This window comes from Azolla caroliniana, unplaced genomic scaffold (assembly GCF_043228905.1).
Source record: "Azolla caroliniana isolate FFs.n. ecotype wild unplaced genomic scaffold, voAzoCaro1.0.p SCAF_239, whole genome shotgun sequence".
Taxonomy (NCBI): Eukaryota; Viridiplantae; Streptophyta; class Polypodiopsida; order Salviniales; family Salviniaceae; genus Azolla; species Azolla caroliniana.
This window is the reverse complement of record NW_028230674.1, coordinates 19,025-37,422: the sequence shown is the minus strand read 5'-3', so window position 1 is coordinate 37,422 and position 18,398 is coordinate 19,025. Positions and strand designations below refer to the sequence as shown.

The 18,398-nt window shown below is 38.1% G+C and overlaps 1 protein-coding gene and 1 long non-coding RNA gene across 2 annotated transcripts; one reads left to right on the top strand and one right to left on the bottom strand.

Annotated features, from left to right (window-relative positions):
- Nucleotides 1-3,581: 3,581 nt before the first annotated feature.
- On the top strand, nt 3,582-13,660 carry LOC147848747 (uncharacterized). The gene is made up of 4 exons (XM_087338167.1): nt 3,582-4,241; nt 4,657-5,142; nt 12,001-12,507; nt 13,086-13,660. The coding sequence occupies exons 1-4, from the start codon at nt 3,660-3,662 to the stop codon at nt 13,167-13,169; spliced, it is 1,659 nt and encodes a 552-aa protein (XP_087194293.1). The 5' UTR covers nt 3,582-3,659; the 3' UTR covers nt 13,170-13,660.
- Nucleotides 8,216-9,488, bottom strand: LOC147848748 (uncharacterized). Its single transcript, XR_015531880.1, has 2 exons — nt 9,024-9,488; nt 8,216-8,642 (listed from the first exon to the last, which is right to left on the bottom strand). It is a non-coding gene; the product is annotated as an uncharacterized LOC147848748 (long non-coding RNA).
- Nucleotides 13,661-18,398: the final 4,738 nt, after the last annotated feature.

Here is an 18,398-nt window from a genome sequence, read left to right as displayed (position 1 = left end):
GGTGATAAGGTGATCAATGGTGCTATGGTGTTTTCGAAAGCCACCTTGTCCATAAGCTCTCTTACCATTTTTTTCAGCCCATACACTTATCTTTGATTCCATTATACTACCAAACAGTCTTGTCATTAATGAGCCAACCATGATGGTTCGATAGTTGTTTACATTATTTACATCTCCACCTTTATGTAAAGGTTTGATCCAATTTGTAGTCCAATTGTACGGCATACCATGTTGCAATGCATCATTAAACATATCGCTTATCCATACATGTGCTTCCTTTCCCGTCCATTTGAGCATTTCCGCCTTTATACATTGAAGATCTCTTGCCTTTCGAGAGGCCAATTTCTTAAGTCCTATGCATATATCTTCAATTGTAAAGAAGAGAGGCATATGTGAAAGAGAACCATAACACATCATCTTTCCGGCAAGAGATAACTCATATAAATTCTTACAATGCATAGACAAGTCGTGAAGAGTTAAGTCACCATAACTCTCAACACGATTCCCCTTTAGATTTCCCCAAAATTTAGCACATGCATGTGCTTTCTCTTGCGTTTGGGTAAATTGTTGAGTAACTTTCCATATTCTTCTCTTTCTTTGAATAAACCTTTTATACTCATGCAAATGCTTTTGGCAATTCTCTTTATAATTAACTACATCCAAAACCATAAGGCACTTTCGAGCTTCACGACATTCTTTATCAAACCATTTTTTCCTAAGTTTCTTGGTGCATTTCCAAGATGTGCGGTTGGTCGAAAAACATTTGTTTGTACAGGAGAGAATGACTTTCTTGAAAGCTTCCCATTTGCATTCTAGTGTGGCACCATGTTGTATCTTTGTCATTTGTAACATATCCTCAACCATATTGGAATACATGGGTGCTCGCTTAAGGTTCATCCTCAAGTGCGGTTGTTTATTATCTTCAATAACCTTCTCACAATCAAACCTATGCATACATTTGAGATCAATACATAAAGGCCTATGATCGGATTTTGGTGTCCATTCACTAAGTGAGAATTTATGTATACGATCCAAAATACCTTCAGAAAGTAGCACATAGTCAATCACACTATTTCCGTTGTGTTTTCTACATGTAAAACCATTAGTGTTGGGCCATAAGGAAATACCATTTGCAATAAGCAATACGGTACTATTGCACATTTGTAGGAGTAAATTCCCAAATTGGTTCGGACCTTTTTCATCGCTAGAAGAGCGGTTATACATTTGCATATCCTCTTGCATCCTTGAGATATGTGGCATGAAAGATTCTTGTGAATCAAGTTGGAAACTTCTTGTACGAGCATTCATGTCACCAAAAACAATAACTTCCCCTTTGGATTTGAAATAAGCAATATCATCTTCTAGATTGGCAAAAGGTTGATCTTTATTCAAACAAGCATAAAAGTTAGAATCTTGATGAGGAATGTAACATCCAACTACAAAAGTGGGCAAATCATTAGGTGTTTCTATTTTGAACCATATGTGGCATTTATGTTCATCATTTTTTATGATTGACACATATTTCTCTATTTCCTTCTTAATCAAATATGCCACCCCTCTTTGTCCTCTTCTTTGTCTTGGATTTTTCTTCCATATCAAAGAGTGTACATTATAGTTTCCTAAACCTTGAATCCTTTGAGTATCATGCTCCCATGTTTCAAAAAGAAGTGTGATATCCAAGTCATCGGTGAACTCCTCTATGCCAAATCCCGCATTCCATGGGTATGCATTGCATTCCAAAAGCATAGTCGTAAAAGGCATGGGTTGGTCTCATAGGTCACGTGTCCCTATTTGCCTACATTTCCATCTTTAGGCACATCCTTAACCTTGTTTTTCAATCTTTCTTCATATGCTTTATGATGAGCATTTTGTTGTTAGATAGTACGATCTTCACTCACAAAGCATTGCATACCTTTGAGGTATACCCAACTATTTTCGAGTATGATCCGCCGCGTTGTATCATCTGTCATTGTGCATACAATTGGCCTTTCTCCGGAGCGAGTAACACCATGTTTCCCAACTCGGTGTGCCCCATATACATTCACATTTGACATCCCATAATGCATGCTAAAAAATTCACCAATGGCCTTTCCAAGGGATGCGGGTGTTTCCATATTCTCTTCTTTAATACCACGGACGACAATGTTCTTTTATTGTCGTTCACGTTCTTTCAATTCTCGGACATCTATGCTTTCTATATTCTTCTCTTGATGCATCACATGCATATTAGATGAGTTTGATACCACATCAAGATTTGTTGGTGATCTCGGCTCATTATCAATCATACCCCCGAACTTTGTGGCAGCTTTACGAGTGTTTGCCATTGTAGGGACAAACCCTACGGGAAGAGAGAGACAAAGAGGGAGAGAGCATAAACAAGAGAACAAGAAGAGAAAATAGACAAGAGAACAAGAGAGAGAGAGAGAGAGAGAGAGAGAGAGAGAGAGAGAGAGAGAGAGAGAATAGACAAGAGAACAAGAATTGAATTTATGCTTCCGTAACTGGTTTTGTTCACCTTGATTAGAACCAAGGTGCACTTGAGTACTTATACAAGAACAAGGAGGTATGCATGAAGCTAAGAATATTCTAGAAAATGCATGAGGATGCATGCAAGCTAGGAAATTTCTAATGATGAACCTACAATGCAAGAAGTTTAATCTGATTCAATGATGCATAGATGGATGTAGTTCAATTAGTAAGGTTGCCCAATAAGGCCAAGAGGGCATGGGTTCAACCCTTACATTCCACCATGCAATCATGTCTATGAGAGAGGGGAACTCTCCTCTCTTTGTCTCTCAATGTAGTTTATATTATGGAAGAGAAAAGAAAGATCATTCCTTATTTGTGTGGCATGGAGTTATATTTGAACTTCAAAAAGACTTAGTGTGGTTGCAAATTTAAATCTATATGAGCATATGGTGGCTAAAAGATTGTCTTTTCTCAAGGTTATTTTTGAAGGACAACCACAATGGACAAAATTTGTGGCATGTGGTAAATAATGATAGACAAATAATGTGCAAGGTCATTGATAATTCAACCTTTAGTGACCTCTTGACAATGTATCTTGGATTTGTTAGAGTGGCATCCATCACATGGAAGGGAAAATAAAATTATTTGCAATTGGAAGTCTTGGCAACATCTCATCTTTTGGGATGGGAGGATAAGCATTCCTTTCTACATCAATTTATTTGTATGGCACAGTTGGGCTTGGTTGGGAACCCAAAGAAAAATAATGGCTTTTTGGACAATATGGACAATGTCTCATATTCCTAGAAATTATCATTTTATATGGTCTCAGTTGCCAGAAATGACATATTTGCAGCATCCTATTCCAAATTTGGATAAGGTTACACCTGGGGTAGATTGGAGATTTGCAGGTCACAAAAGCTAATTGATATGTATACATATATATATATATAAATAATAAAACATAACATAACATAACGAAACAATGTATGGAACCCTAATTGAGTTTGTGGGCGAGCCCTTGAGCCGAGTCCGTCTATTGGAGAGCCCTAATTTGAGAAAGGGAGGGGCAGTTTCTGGGAATTCCGGGAAAGCTCAAGAGAAGGAGGGGCATTTTTGTGAATTCTGGAAAGGGAGAGTTGCATTCTGATCTTTGGCCCACAGTATTCTCTGCCCAGGCAGCAAAGCTCGCCATGGGAGCTCGGACAGAAAGCTCGCTGGAAGAGAAAGATGACGATGATGACGAAGAACAAGAAGAAGAAGAAGAAGAAAGAAGAAGAAGCAGCGTACCTGCATCAGGTAGAATTAAAGATGATATGCCCAACTCAAAACACAAAGTAGTTTTGGAAGAGGAGGACGTCAAAAAAGAAGCAGACAAAGAAAAAGAAGAAAGAAAAGAAGAAGATGGAAAAGAAGAAAACGAAGATGGAAAAAGAGAAAGAAAAGGATTCTCTTTTCCTTTACTCAAGAAGTTTACTGATGAGCCAGTGAAGCTGAGGGTTCATGATGTGAAGATAGAAGGTAATGTTCGAACGAAAGATGCGGTGGTTGAGGCTGAATTTGAGAAAGTAAAGAATGCTGAGAATTCCCAAGAGCTTTTGAGAGAAGTGGCCCTCGCAATGTCTCGGATCGAAGGGCTAGGAATATTCGAAGAGTGTTTGATCTCTCTCGAACCGGGTCCAATCGAGCTTCCTGGCACCACGAATGTATTCGTAAATGTGAAAGAACCAAAGAATTCCTATTCTGGAGATGTTGGCATTTACACCAAGCCTGAGGTAGAGTCGTTATCACTTTTCTGTTGTACAATGCATGCATTCTTTTCTAAGGGTATTGAAGTGGTACTAATTTTTATAAAGAAGAAGAATGCACATGAAAACTATCTGTACAAAGAACAAAACAGGTTTCAGTTAGAGCAGTAGGAAATAGATGACAATACAGAGTTTGGAAATTTGCTATGCAGTAAATAAGTAAGTTTGTACATATGTTTCTTAAGCTCAAGGGTGGCCACACTTTAAACATGTTAACAATCTGTTACTCATTGTAAAGGAGGAAATATCTGCTGATAGAGCAATAATTCAAGGAAATAGTTACTCATTGTACCGGGGGCACAAATTTTCTATAATAATATATATGCATGCTTGCACCTGCTCTAGAATATGAAACCTTGATTTACAATTTGGGATTTTGCAGGCCAAGAGCTGGACTTTTGATGGCTCCATTAAATGGAAGAACCTCCTGGGGTATGCTGAGACTTGGGACAGCACAGTTAGTTATGGCTATGATGGTACAACCGAGATGAGCACGGGCCTTTTTTATCCAAGGTTCAAGGGATTTCCAGTGGCTTTACTTACACGTGCATCAGTATTCAGCCAGGATTGGTTGAAATATTCTTCATATACAGAACAAATTGTTGGAATTTCAGCTGGAATTGTTTCTGATACACGTCATGATTTGAGCTACAATATCACGTGGAGAACTTTACAGGATCCTAGCCACATGGCATCTCCCTCAATACGCAAGCAGCTTGGACATTCTCTTCTATCATCGATCAAATACACATTCAAGATTGACGAGCGTGACTCAGTGTTCAGGCCAATGAGAGGCTATGCTATAAGGTCGTCAACTCAGGTTGCAGGCATTGGACCCGACAGCAAACTTCTTCGATTTGTTCGCCAGGTGTAGTGTAATGGTTGATTTCATAGGGCTTTTGTAAATTGTATTCAAAATCTTTATCAATAGGATCAAGAGTGTGCCCCATTGACGTGCTATCTTATGAATAAATAGTCAGTGTGTTTTTTGCAAATAAATTATTTGTTATTTCTTGTTTGATCAATACACGGAATTGGAAACTCCTCGTCCCACTAAACCTTCCATATCGGATTATTTCCATGATGGACATTTACATAAGGCAATAATTTCAGCTCCAATTATAAGGCACCAAACTTGGTTGTTGATCATTGATGATTCATGATTACATTTTGAGCCATTTAATTCTAGGAAGCTATTGTAGAAATACATTTTGCTTTGGCCACAAGCATTGCTAAGTTAACATAAACAAACAGTTGTAATCTTTGTTATTATCTATAGGCCATTATGCTCTTTTAGAGACTTTAAGATATCTTCGTTTTCTCTTTCTATGTGATCTGTTTCTCAGGACCTCGAAAATCAAAACATTTCTGCCTCATAAGTATAACTATAATGGAGCCCATTGTTGGAAAACATGTTATCCAACGTGAAAATTTGATGAACGTTCTAGTGAGGATGTCTTGTTGTAGCTAAAAGCTATCATGATGTTATTCACTCTCACCACTCTAAGATATAGGAAAGTGAAGGTTTTCCTTATTGTGTTTGAGCAGATCATATGCTACAAGAATGAAAGTTAGCACAAAAGTCTCTTATCATTTGACCATTCATCTGAGATAGGTTCTATGACTTTACTAATAGTGGAACGTCAAGGTCATTGTGGGGATGACAGTTGAAACAATTGAGAGTGACACATTGTAATGTTGTGTCCAAATTCATCATGACTTTGTATATGTACAATTTTTTTTTCATGTGCTCAAAACATCTTAATTGCGGAGATCAACCCCTCTACCTAGTATATATGAATTACTGTATAAGATGCATCATTTCGTCATTTTTTAGACGCACCATTAGTTTGTAAGAATGAGGTCGTGGTGACAATTTAACACTCTCAGAGCAGCATCTCCATCAAGCGAAATCATCATATAGGATATGACCCATCCTCCATTTCTTATGGATAATGTTATCCATCATGTCACATACTCTAGGAGTTGTTAAGGCTCATGCAATGTCTCCTACTGTCGTTGCTATTACCTAGCATGGTGCATTTGTACATGTTGGAGTTTTGGACCAGGAAAAGAGTGGAGAAAACATTATGGGGACCTGCCTAGCAAGATCCAAATTCTTGGTTCACACAAGATGGATATACTAAAAGTTTGTGTATAGAGAGATAATAGTACAGAAAAAACCGAAATTGTTCAATGTTTAGCAGATAATTTTAAGTGGAATATGGTAATAGAGAGGCAGGATTAGTCCTCTGTTTAGCCCTAATTGAAGTAGACCCAAAACCATCTGGCGCTCATGATTGATGACACATGTTAGCTTAAATTATACACATGCATCTGTTTTTGCCATTATCTAGGTGCCTTATTCCATGTTCCAAAATGCAATACACAACACTCAAACCCCATCAAATCTGCAAATTCTCCAGTATGTGACTTTGTTTAAGGGCTTTGAAGTAGTTTCCTTGTGTGGCGTTTCTTAAATATCACCACTTGAAATCTTCCTAGGAAATCTAAAGCTTCCACCGGAATTTGTCTATAAAGGTATGCCTGATGATGTCTGGATGATGCAAAGCTGGATCAGACGACACCTTCAGCATCCTCCGCAAATTCCTTTCGAGTAAATGGTCTCTGTGAGAAAAACTTTTAATAGCAGCAACGGAAGAGTTAGAACAAAATAGACACAGCCAAGCTGTGAGAAAGCTGTTAGAAAACAGTAGAAAAAATGGTTGCAAAGAGTAGAGACACAGCCAAAGAGTTGTGCTTGTTTGTAAGTAGCAGCAGAAAAATAATCTCATTACAAAAGAGGCTGGTATAAGCCTATTTATACAAAATTGGGAATGGTTGTTTGGTAGTTAAGAGACTCTTATACTACCAAACAGGTACAATAAACTAGGAATAAAAAGGGAATATATTGGAAAAAGTGGAAGAGAGAAAAGGCATTTAAAGCGTTGCAGATTCTAGAGAGAGAAGAATCTGGGAAGAGAGAATGTAGTACAGAGATAATAAAGATGAAAGAGAGTGTAGGTCTGGAGCTGCCACCCTCCAACACCTCCTCTCAGCTCCAGAACAGCAGTCCAACATTGAGTCAACCAAGGAGCTGATCATTGGCTTGCCTTGGAAGTGGCTTAGGAAATAAATCAGCCACATTTTCTTGAGTAGAGAAATATGCCAACTCGATGACTTGTGAGTAGGCTGTGGGACCAGCTCCCATGTATGATTCCACTCAATGGAATCAAGTTCAACTTCCATTGTTGCTTTCCACTTTGGAAGAACAAGGGCCTCTTTTGCTGTTGTGGGTTCTTGTGATTGCACAACAGTGCACAGTAAGGCAAAGGTGCATGAGTGAGGAGGCCGTTGTGACTTACGTGTTCTTTTCATGTTGGTCGGAGAACCAGATGTATACTCATGAAGATCAGCATTGGAGAGATGAGAATCACGAATGGTGGCTTGAAGCCACTTGGGAAGTGGTGGAAGTTGGTGTGTAGAGGGAGGGGAAACAAGTGGAGTTGAGGGAGGTTTGAATTGTTGGCGAAGTTAGAGATTGAGTAGGAGGAGATGGGAGGCTTGAAGGTGAGACATCTTCGTCTAAAATAGGAGATTCCGGAGGAGCTAGGATTTTAACCGTCAACTCAGGTGAAATCATAGTCATCCAGCTGAGATTCCACAAAATCAACATCCCTAGAGATGACTAGGGACTTTGATTCGAAATCCCATAACCTGTAGGCTTTAGATTGTGTGCTATAACTAAGAAATTTGCATTTCTTGGTTTTGGACTCAAATTTAGTCCTTTTATGATCTGAAATGCAGCAACTGCTCTTGTTGGGCAGCAGTTGATGATGTAAACTGCTGTGTTGACAGTTTCACCCCAAAACAAGAGAGGAAGATCAAATTGAGATAGCATTGTATGAGCCATCTCTTGGACTGTCCGATTCTTCCTCCCCACAACACCATTTTGTTGAGGAGTATTGGGTGTAGAAAATTGGCGAGCAATGCCTCGTTGAGAGCAAAAATGGTGGAAAGCTTGGGAGATAAACTCTCCACCATTGTCCGACCTAATCTTTCGAACTTTCTTTGATGTCTCGTTCTCCACAAGAGCTACCCATTCTTGAAATTTTGTGAAGGCTTGAGATTTTTCTACAAGAAAATAAACCCAAACCTTGTGGGGGAAATCATCAATGATGAGCATTAAGTAGCGTGCACCACCAAGAGTAGTGGTTTTCATGGGACCACGGAGATCCATGTGCACTAACTCCAAGATAGATGTTGCACGGTGAGTGGTTTCATGAGGGAAAGGCTCTCGATGTTGCTTGCCATGAAGACAAGCAACACATGGGGTATTGGGAGTTTTGAAAATAGGAAGACCCTCAACTAGCTATGAAGAGGAGAGCTTTTGTAGAGAATCGTAGTTGAGGTGACCAAACCGAGCGTGCCGCAACGTGGGATCTTCTTGTGCCACCAAGGCATGAGAGCCTTGAAGAAGATGAAGAAGATGAGATTTGGATTTTTCCAAGGGGCCGTGGGAACCTTTCAAGCGGTATAAACCCCCTTCTTGTGTGCCACTAGCTACAATTTGTAGGTTGTTGGTGTCAATGACTTCCAAAACTGAGCTATCAAAGTAGACTCCATAACCTTGCTTAGTGATTCAGTAGACTGAAAGTAGGTTGGCAGAGATGCGAGGCACATGTAGCACATCTTGAAGAACGACAGGTTCGCCATTTGAAGAAGTGTTAAGAAACACATTACCCACACATGAAGCCTCAATGCTTGAGGCATCTCCTATGGAGATTTGGGAGGAGCTAGGCTTCACATCATGCAAAATGGATTTGTCATAGGTCATGTGTGAAGTGGCACCACTATCTACTAACCACTCATCAATGGTTGAGGTAGTTGCTCCAGTCAAATGTGAAGTATGTTCCTCAATGCCAAGGAAAATTGTTTCTTTGGCTGAGTGGGCTGAGTTGGATTTCGGTGTAGGTTGATTTTCGGTAGAAGAAGAGTTCTTAGCATTGTCCCTTTTCTTTTTCCGACAATCGGGCTGAATGTGATCTTTGTAGCCACAATAATGACAAGTGAGCTCCTTGTAGGCTGGGTTGTTTGGTGGTCTTGGATTGGGTTTGTTGTAGGAGTTACCATTTTGCTTCTAGTTGCCTTTACTTGTCGCATGTAGAAGCGTCTCATTGGAAGTTTGAGCACTTTTCTTCCTTGTTGCCCTGTCTTGTACCATGCCAAAAAATGTATTCATATCAGGTGTGTTGGGGAGAAGAGAAATTGTGTCACAAAAGGTTGAGAATGACTCAAGCAACTTTATCATTAGACGATGTACAAACTTGACTTCAGTTGACTTGCTTCCCAAAGAAACTAGTTCCTTTTGGAGAGTAACAAATTACGTTATTTGATCCATGATGTTGGGAGTGTCATGAATCTTGAGATTTGCTAGTTGGCTCTCAATAGCTCGATGATACCTCTTTTTGATGGTTGTCCATAGTTCATTGGCTGTCTCTTCATCTCTATCTTGAAATTGACGAGCGATGCTCGGTTTAATATTAAACACGATGAAAGCATGAGCACGAGAATCCTTATCTAGCCAAGCTTCAATCTCAGCGTTAGATGAGCCAGCAATTGATTTGGTTGAAGAGGATGAAGTTACTGGTGGTCCCAATCCAAGTAATTGTTCCCATCCAAGATGGACTCTTTGGGGAGTTGGGGAATGGTTGATGAAACAATGGTGGCATGTGAGGCCATGGATATCCTCCTCTTGAGCTACAACTGGACAATTTACAACAGTTGTAAGTAGATGTTCAGGGTCTTCTACTTCTCCCTAGATGCTAGGTGAGGCGCAGATGAGGGGAAAGGAAAAAAAAAAGAACCTCCTCTGTAGGTTGGGAGGGTGGCTGCTAAGGGAACTTCCTCTATAGGGTTGGGAGGGAGGGATAAAAGAAGAGAGGTCTGTGTGCTCTTTGGCAAAAAAAATCAGGCTGAGGATATGGAGACCTCACTACTCTGATACCATGTGAGAAAAGTTGTTAATAGTAGCAGCAGAAGAGTTAGAACAAGATAGACACAGCCAAGCTGTGAGAAGGCTGTTAGACAAGAGTAGAAAAAATGGTTGCAAAGAGTAGAGACACCCAAAGAGTTGTGCTTGTGTGTAAGTAGCAGCAGAAAAATAATCTCATTACAAAAGAGGCTTGTATAAGCCTATTTATACAAATTTGGGAATGGTTGTTTGGTAGTTAAGAGACTCTTGTACTACCAAATAGGTACAATAAACTAGGAATAAAAAAGGGAATATCTTGGAAAAAGTGAAAGAGAGAAAAGGCATTTAAAGTGTTGCAGATTCTAGAGAGAGAAGGCATTTAAAGAGTTGCAGATTTTAGAGAGAGAAGAATCTGGGAAGAGAGAGAATGTAGTACAGAGATAATAAAGATGAAAGAGAGTGCAGGTCTGGAGCTGCCACCCTCCAACAGATTCATGTTCTTTCATTATCCAATTTAATGATATCTGCTTGGATCGCTCTCCTCTTTGCATTTCTACATTCCAACAATAATTCTCTCCATGTTTAGCAAGCTTATGATGATATAAGTACCAGTCTTGAATGTCTTTGCTTAGAGAACTTCTAAATCCATTGGATATAGTCACTCATCAGAATATTGCTTTGGTCACTATTGACCTGCCATCATCTCCACCAGGATTGCTCCTGATCATGCAGGCAACCATCGAGACTAAAGATTTCTCCAAATCTGTCCAGTTATGTCCTCTATAAAGATTAAGGTCCCTAAATTTCTACTCCATAGAGAAGAGTTGGTGTTACAAGTGTACCAAACAACCACAATTTAGTGCATGGTTCTTGGAACTGGATATTACACATTGTCTCTCAAGGGCATCAAGAGCTGCATTTCCATGAGAAAGTCAGGAACATGCATCCTCCTGTAGGCAGAACTCAGGCCCTGAGAATGCTACTCCCTAGATATGTCTATGATCATGTGTATACCTCCGTTTCCTCTCTCAAGAATGATTCTGGTTCTAATCTCATTACCCATGCGTAAGTGGTCTTAAATACTATCACTTCAGTTTTATCAAGGTTGACTGTCAAATCTTTATCTATACAAAGTGACGGAAAATAATTTAGGTGTCTTTGTAGTCCCTCGAGAGAGTCGGAGATCAACACAATGTCATTGGTATGTAGTAATATTGGTAAGGCAACCCCTGCTAAGCATGATCTTGAAACAACCAAGCTTTAGTGTATAGATCCTGGGGCTGATCCACATTTTAATTCATTACCCAATTTTATGATATCAGTTTGGATCACTTTATCCTTTTCCGCTTTGATCATGCCCAAGTTTGTAAAGTCCAAGCTATATTGGAACAGGGTAGAGCGTTTATATACTATTTATGCCATGTGATTGGAACCATTTTTTGCATTTTAACATATCAACAATGATTATCTCCCCTCTCCCTGTTCTGCCTGCTGTTTTGATGAGACCAGTACCTTTGCCTACCAGTCACTGCTTGGAATATTGCCTTGGGGATTATGGATGCTGCTTCCATATCTTTGGGTTGTGATAGCTTGTCTAATGTCATCAGAGCAGTTAGAGATTTGGGCTGAAGTTGTGTTAGGTTTAGTACTTCTAGTTTTTCATTGTGTTTCCTGTAACAAGTATGTTTAGACTACCAGTTCCCACAAATTAAGTATAAATAATTCAATCGGTATGGTGCATTTTATTGGCAGGAGCTAGATTTACGAGGTGCCATTCCACTTGGGTTTGCTAATGCAGCTTTAAATCTTGGGATATCAGGGGGGTTTATAATACCGTGGGGTGAAGGATTCCGCAGAAAGGCAACTCCAATCAGTGACCGATTTTTCATTGGTGGAAATGCTTCCCTTGCTTGTGATATGAGTGGTCCAATCAAAATGCCAGGTTTTCATTGTAGAGGTGTTGGGCCTATGGACGTAAGAAGAGCTATAAATTTGATAGTACCTGATGGTAGTGAAGAGAAAATGAGGGATGCTCTGGGGGGTGACATCTCGGTCACCAGTTTTGCAGACCTATCATTTGATTTGCCGTTGCAATATTTGAGAGACCGTAACATACATGGCCATTGTTTCATATGTGCGGGAAACCTTATCAGCCTTCCTGAAATAGACGAATCAATGTCTGTAAAGAAATTCTGGTCTTCTACTAGGGTTTCTGCTGGTGCTGGTCTAGTGGTTCCGACGAGGTTGTTTCGACTCGAGGTCTGATCTGCTTTCTTTCTTTCTCTCAATTATATTAGAAACTGTACAAGAAAGGTAAAAATACTGAAATATCCCTAACTTGTCTGGTATTTACCAGAATTAGAATATCACCAAGTTTTCTCAATTTACCAGAACTAAAATACTCCTTTTGTAGCACAAAACTTATTGATAGATAGGGTTATTTCTGGTATTTTTGAAAACTTCGGTAAATACCCAAGAAGTTAGGGGACATTTGGTATTTTGTCCATGAGATCTTATGAAGATGATAGCACAAGGTCAAGGAATCATTCTCTCTCTCTCTCTCTCTCTCTATCTCTCTCTCTCTCTCTCTCTCGTGCCGTTTTTACATCATGAATAACATATTTTTTCAGCTGTATTTGAACTAGGAAATCATGATGTCTTGATGGCTTTTTTTTGTCAAGCTCTTTCTCATGCAAGATTTTGTATAAACTCTCCATCTTTCTTCTAATCTGATCTTATTAAGATAGGTTGATGATATTAGTATCCATTGTAATTTTCCTGTGAATAATGTCTTGAGATGACCTACTGATGATGCTCCTTGTTTTCTTTTTCTACAGGTAAACTTTTGTAAGATTCTGAGGCAATCAAAGACTGACTGTAGCCAGAGCGGTATGCAATTGAGTTTTGCATCACCTCATTAATATACTCTGGACATGATTTGAGGTCTCCACGATGTCATAACATATTTTAAATCAAGTTTTTGGACATAAACAAAACGAGCATAAGATATTACAACATTGTGGGAAAACATTTTTAGCAAAATCGTACGACAAGAAAATTCAAGATGAGAACAATATTTCACTTCAGATAATTTTTGTAGACCTAGACAAGTTTTTGGGTTTCATTTTGTGATGCTAAAAGGAGTTGTGATTCCCACAAAGAACTGGAGAACGAAAATGAGGTAGAGGTGTGTGAGCACAGGAGTTCATCACAGACGTGAAATTATATCATTTGAAGATTTTGATGATTTTCCTATTCTTGCTATCCATCATTGTAGGTAGCATTGATGCAAAGAGTCAATATTGAATAGATTATTTTCAATGGTGAGTGGAAAAAAGCTTGCTTGTTATGATACATTGGCATCTAATAACATGATCAACAATGAGAAATTTTATTTTCACTTTTGTGGTCTTATCTCCTTCATGTTTTGATAGTTGATTTTCGTTAATGGTGTTGTGAATTGTGATGTCATGTATATGTATGCTAATAATTAGTTGTAGAAGTTTAATTTCATATGAAATCACTACCTATGAAAAACCTATTTAGTTCTTGTTTAATTTCTTTCTATGACTCTAATTGACAATAGCCTTTCCTTCTTCCATCCTTCTCTACTAACAATTGGCAACGGTTTGGTTTGGTTTGGTTCAAGAGTGTCTAAACTAAATTGTTTGAAAATTTTGAAACTTGAAGCGAACCATCAAACCATCAAACCAAAATCTTTTAAACCGCGGTTTCAAACTGTCAAAACCAAACTAAACCAAACCTTTCACCGCCTAAATCGAATCAAACTTGAACTATCAAATAAAACTTGAACGTAAACCGAACTGTTTAAATCATTAAGTTGCAATTTGGTGGTTTGGTTTAGTTCAAACCGAACCATTGGATTATATGAACCCACTATTTTCAAGTTTAATTCAGCACACATTTGAAATTATTTAGGACTTTTGAAGGAGTCACATTGACCTTATCATGGGTGATAAAACAATATGCAACACAAAAATGTCACAACTAGCACTAACAAGAGTAAAGGATTTACAAGCCAAGTCCCTATACATTCTAGGTAATATAATGGAATAGATGTTTTATCACCCATGATGAGGCCAATGGGACTCCTTCCTAAGAAGGGGGTTACTGCCTTGTAGTAAAAGCGCTCAATGTAAAAATAATGCATGCATATATGTTATCACCCTTTTTGGTGGACATTAGAATATGACACTTACATTATCATACTCATCTAACTAGCCATCATGGTTCTCGTGAATTACCTTATATGTTGAGCATGCGATAAGTAAGTGATATTCATCCTCCACTAGGATGCCCTAATGCTACCTCAACACCTAGTTTGTGTGAGAGAATTTGAAGAAGTGTTAAGGTTCTCCTAGCAAGATGTGAGGATTTTTCTCTTGTTAGTTTTTTGTACCTTGCATCCTATGTTAAGGTTGTTTTGGCAATCTATGGAAAGGCATATTCTTCACTTTTGTGATATATTTTCTTACTCTTTGCATGGCTAGTACCACTATGGGCTAAGCACCTATTTTTATAGCATGATATGATAGGATGTTGAGAATTTACCTCCAATTGTGTACGTAAGAACAATTTTTGGATTTTATTTTTTCATTCCATGCACTAAGTGAGATAGTGCCACTCCAAAAATTAACTCTTGGACTACCACAGCATAGCATTGGATAACATCAATCACTTCCCATCCTCAAGTATCAATTTGGTTGCGTTGATTCTTAGAAATATAATAATTATTCCAACCTGCTTGAAGTCTTGACTCATAGCATACACCCCAACTATTCGTTCTCTCTTTAAATGTAAAAGTGGGTAATGTCTTGGTTGTATTGCCATCATTTTTGTTTTGTCCATGTCAACACTTATCCCACGTATTTGACAAATGGTGTCCAATAAATACATCAAGTAAATGTTGCATATCATCCAAATTATATGAGAATAAAACAATGTCATCACATATAGGAGTATAAAAATGAGCCCATGCATGAGTTTTGGGTCATCCAATTTGTCTTCTTTTGCGTACTTGTTTACTATTCTTTAAGTTTATTGATCACTAGACTAAAGAATGTGAATTTTGCAGAGGCTATTAGCATTTGGGGTAGAAGTCTCATGATTGTGGCAACTTGCGGTGTGAATGGGAAAGTTGTGTGGGGATCCTTACAGGGTTTGAAGTTAACAAGGGAAGTTTAGGTGGAACAGTTAAACCCACAAGGTCATGGCTTTATAGTGTAGGGTGGCAACGTGTTCCAATGTGTTGGATCACAACCTAGCACAAACTCTAAATTTGTTTAGGAGATATGGATGATGGTGGCGTGCTTATCAATCTAGCACATTTGGACCAAGTGATGTAAGTTTGTTTTTCAATAGCAAGAGCGTCCAACCAGCGAGGTGTTGCTAAATATCTAGTTCGAGCTGGTATCCTGGTTGTGCGGATAGTATGACTCGATTCATGGGGAATCAGACGAAGCAGAAAGGGCACTCAAAGTCTTTGGAAATAAGGTGGTTCTCCTATGATGGTCAAATCTTCAACAAGGCCTAAATGGAACTACCAAGCACCCAAGTGGTTGTTTCCGCCAATGGCTCCCATTAGTGGACATGAGATGTAAATATTTATAGTTGTGATACAAGTAAGCTACCATAGTTGTGGTACCCAGATAGCTTTGTTGTAAAAGAGTAGGTGGGATCATTTTGTTTGTAACTGAGGGGGTGGGGATTATGATCAGATTTGTGAGGGGAAGGCCAACGTTAGTTTTGCCGAATTTGCTATTGGTTTTCGGAGTGGCTGAACTTTGATGTATTTTGTTTGCTAAGTAATGTGAAGCTATATTTTTTTTGGAAAATAAAATAAAATAAAAAAGAATGTGAATTAGTAGTGGCCACCCTAGCTTGACTCATATTTCTTAAAAATTACTTCAATAAATCACTATCCATTTTCAATTGGCACCTACTACTACACATGTGTTGTATACTCTAAGGGCATTCCTAATTCTATCATTGTTTTTTAAAGCCCACTCCATGGTACAATGTGAAAGGCTTTCTTGAAGTCCTCAAAACAACAACATAGTGTTTTCCCTTGAAGTTGACTTTCTTTTAACCAAATGATCAATTGAGTGTTTTGACCTACAACATATACTTGACCAAGTGCTCATTTGTGGTGATGCTCAATCCATGAGCTAATCTTTTGTTCCATGATACCGCTATATATCTTGCCCATAACAAGTTAACCATGATAGTTCGATTCTTGGATACCAAATTTGTATCAATGTAAGTAACAAACTTACATTTTATTTGAGCCATATGCAAATCCAACCTTAAGTTCAATGTTAATTGCAAATGGTTGCAATTGTTAGGAAATATTTGACTTATAATGCACCCAAGATTTACTTGATTATTAGAATATGAGGATAGATTTATTACTGTTGACAACTTAATGATTGTCTTACATAATATAAGGGAGCTTCTCTTCACGGTCTTCCTCTTGGAAACATAATTATAAACATTTATAGAACTCACAAGTGAAAGCAAACATACTAAGAAGCTAACATTGGGGAGACTTTTGTGCATAATTATGAACATTTATAAAAGTCACACGTTAAAGCAAATATATCACACATCTAATAAATAAGTTGGAAGAAGAAAATGTTGGGCCATCATGTAGATTTTCTTGGAGAAAAGAATTATATTTTAGAAATCATAAATACACCTATGCCATATTACCCTACCTTTTGCACAAATATGGTTGTTTACTACATTTCTTTAATTCTCTTTGATATGGTGTGCATGTTTGTATCATTATTGTGGCTCACTATATATGCATGTAGTCATGGGTTGGACTAATGTTGCCCATGCAACAACCAATGAGATATGCCAACATCACTCAAAGCTTGAGACATACAAGTCATATAATTTATGTGATTCACATGTGATCATGGATGAACTGTAGCATTGTTTGTGTTGACGATGAGGACCATGTACAATTTCCTTTTTTAACTCATTGGTTTGACTAAGTATTCTTGTAAACATTGTGTCGCTTCCATGTAACCTCACGGAACATATGTATAGATCGATGTTGTTATGCCTCCCGTCGATGTTGTTATCCTCAAGTCCAGACTGGTGTATACCCTTTTGATGGCTAATCGGGTTAAGGTGGTTGTTGAGCACCTTCAAGCTACTAGCTTGCTTAGTATTTTACCCATTAGTGCTTAATCTTTCTCCTTTGCTTTACTCTCTTTTACACAATGAAGATATATTATCATTAACACCACTTTTTAATACAAAGAGGTTCACTTAGCTCTTAACCCTAATCTCTTTTAACTCTAATGAAGGATTTAGGAGATATAAGAGGACATCTCAATGAACTAATAGAAAAGTAGAATCCCTAAGAATCAAGGAGCTCAAAAGTCACCAAAAGGTGGCTTTTATAGTTTTTTACAAGTCAAGTGTCTCCCTTTCACACTAGGTTACCCATTGACGTACATTGTTTCCTCTTTCATTTGTTCTATCCCTCTTTTTCCGGAGTTTGGTTGAGCTAGGTGTCTATTGTTGGTGCCACAATCTCCACAACCAATGTCCCGAGTGCCGGATACTTTACAAATATGCAACAAATTAAGGGCATTCTGGTGGTATTTCCAATATTTTGTAGGCGAAAACATTAATATATTCCAAACTTATAAGATATTTACTAGAATACATCTAATTTTCAAAAGTATAAAAGTACCCCAACAAAGTTTATATTACAAAGGGCATTTTGGTAATTGTTTGAGAACATAATTAGTATTTTGATGGTTTTCCAATTAATCTAATTATGCAATCGGTTATATATTACATGATTTCCACAAAGTATAAAATAATACCAAATTGTAGTAGATTTTTTATTATAATTTGTAGGGTTATTTTAGTGCTAATACCTAAAGAGTTATTGGGGATAATTTTCGAATGTATTCTTACTCTACATGTTTGACAGACATATGGATATGAGATAGCGTAGGAGTATTCTAGTAAATACCCATGTAGCAATCCAACTTTACAAGTTTTGACACAAGATGTATTATTGTTTGTAGGGGTATTGTTTGTAAATAGGGACAGGGGTATTGTTTGTAAATATCAAAAGCGGAGCTCATCTCTCAGTATCGTAG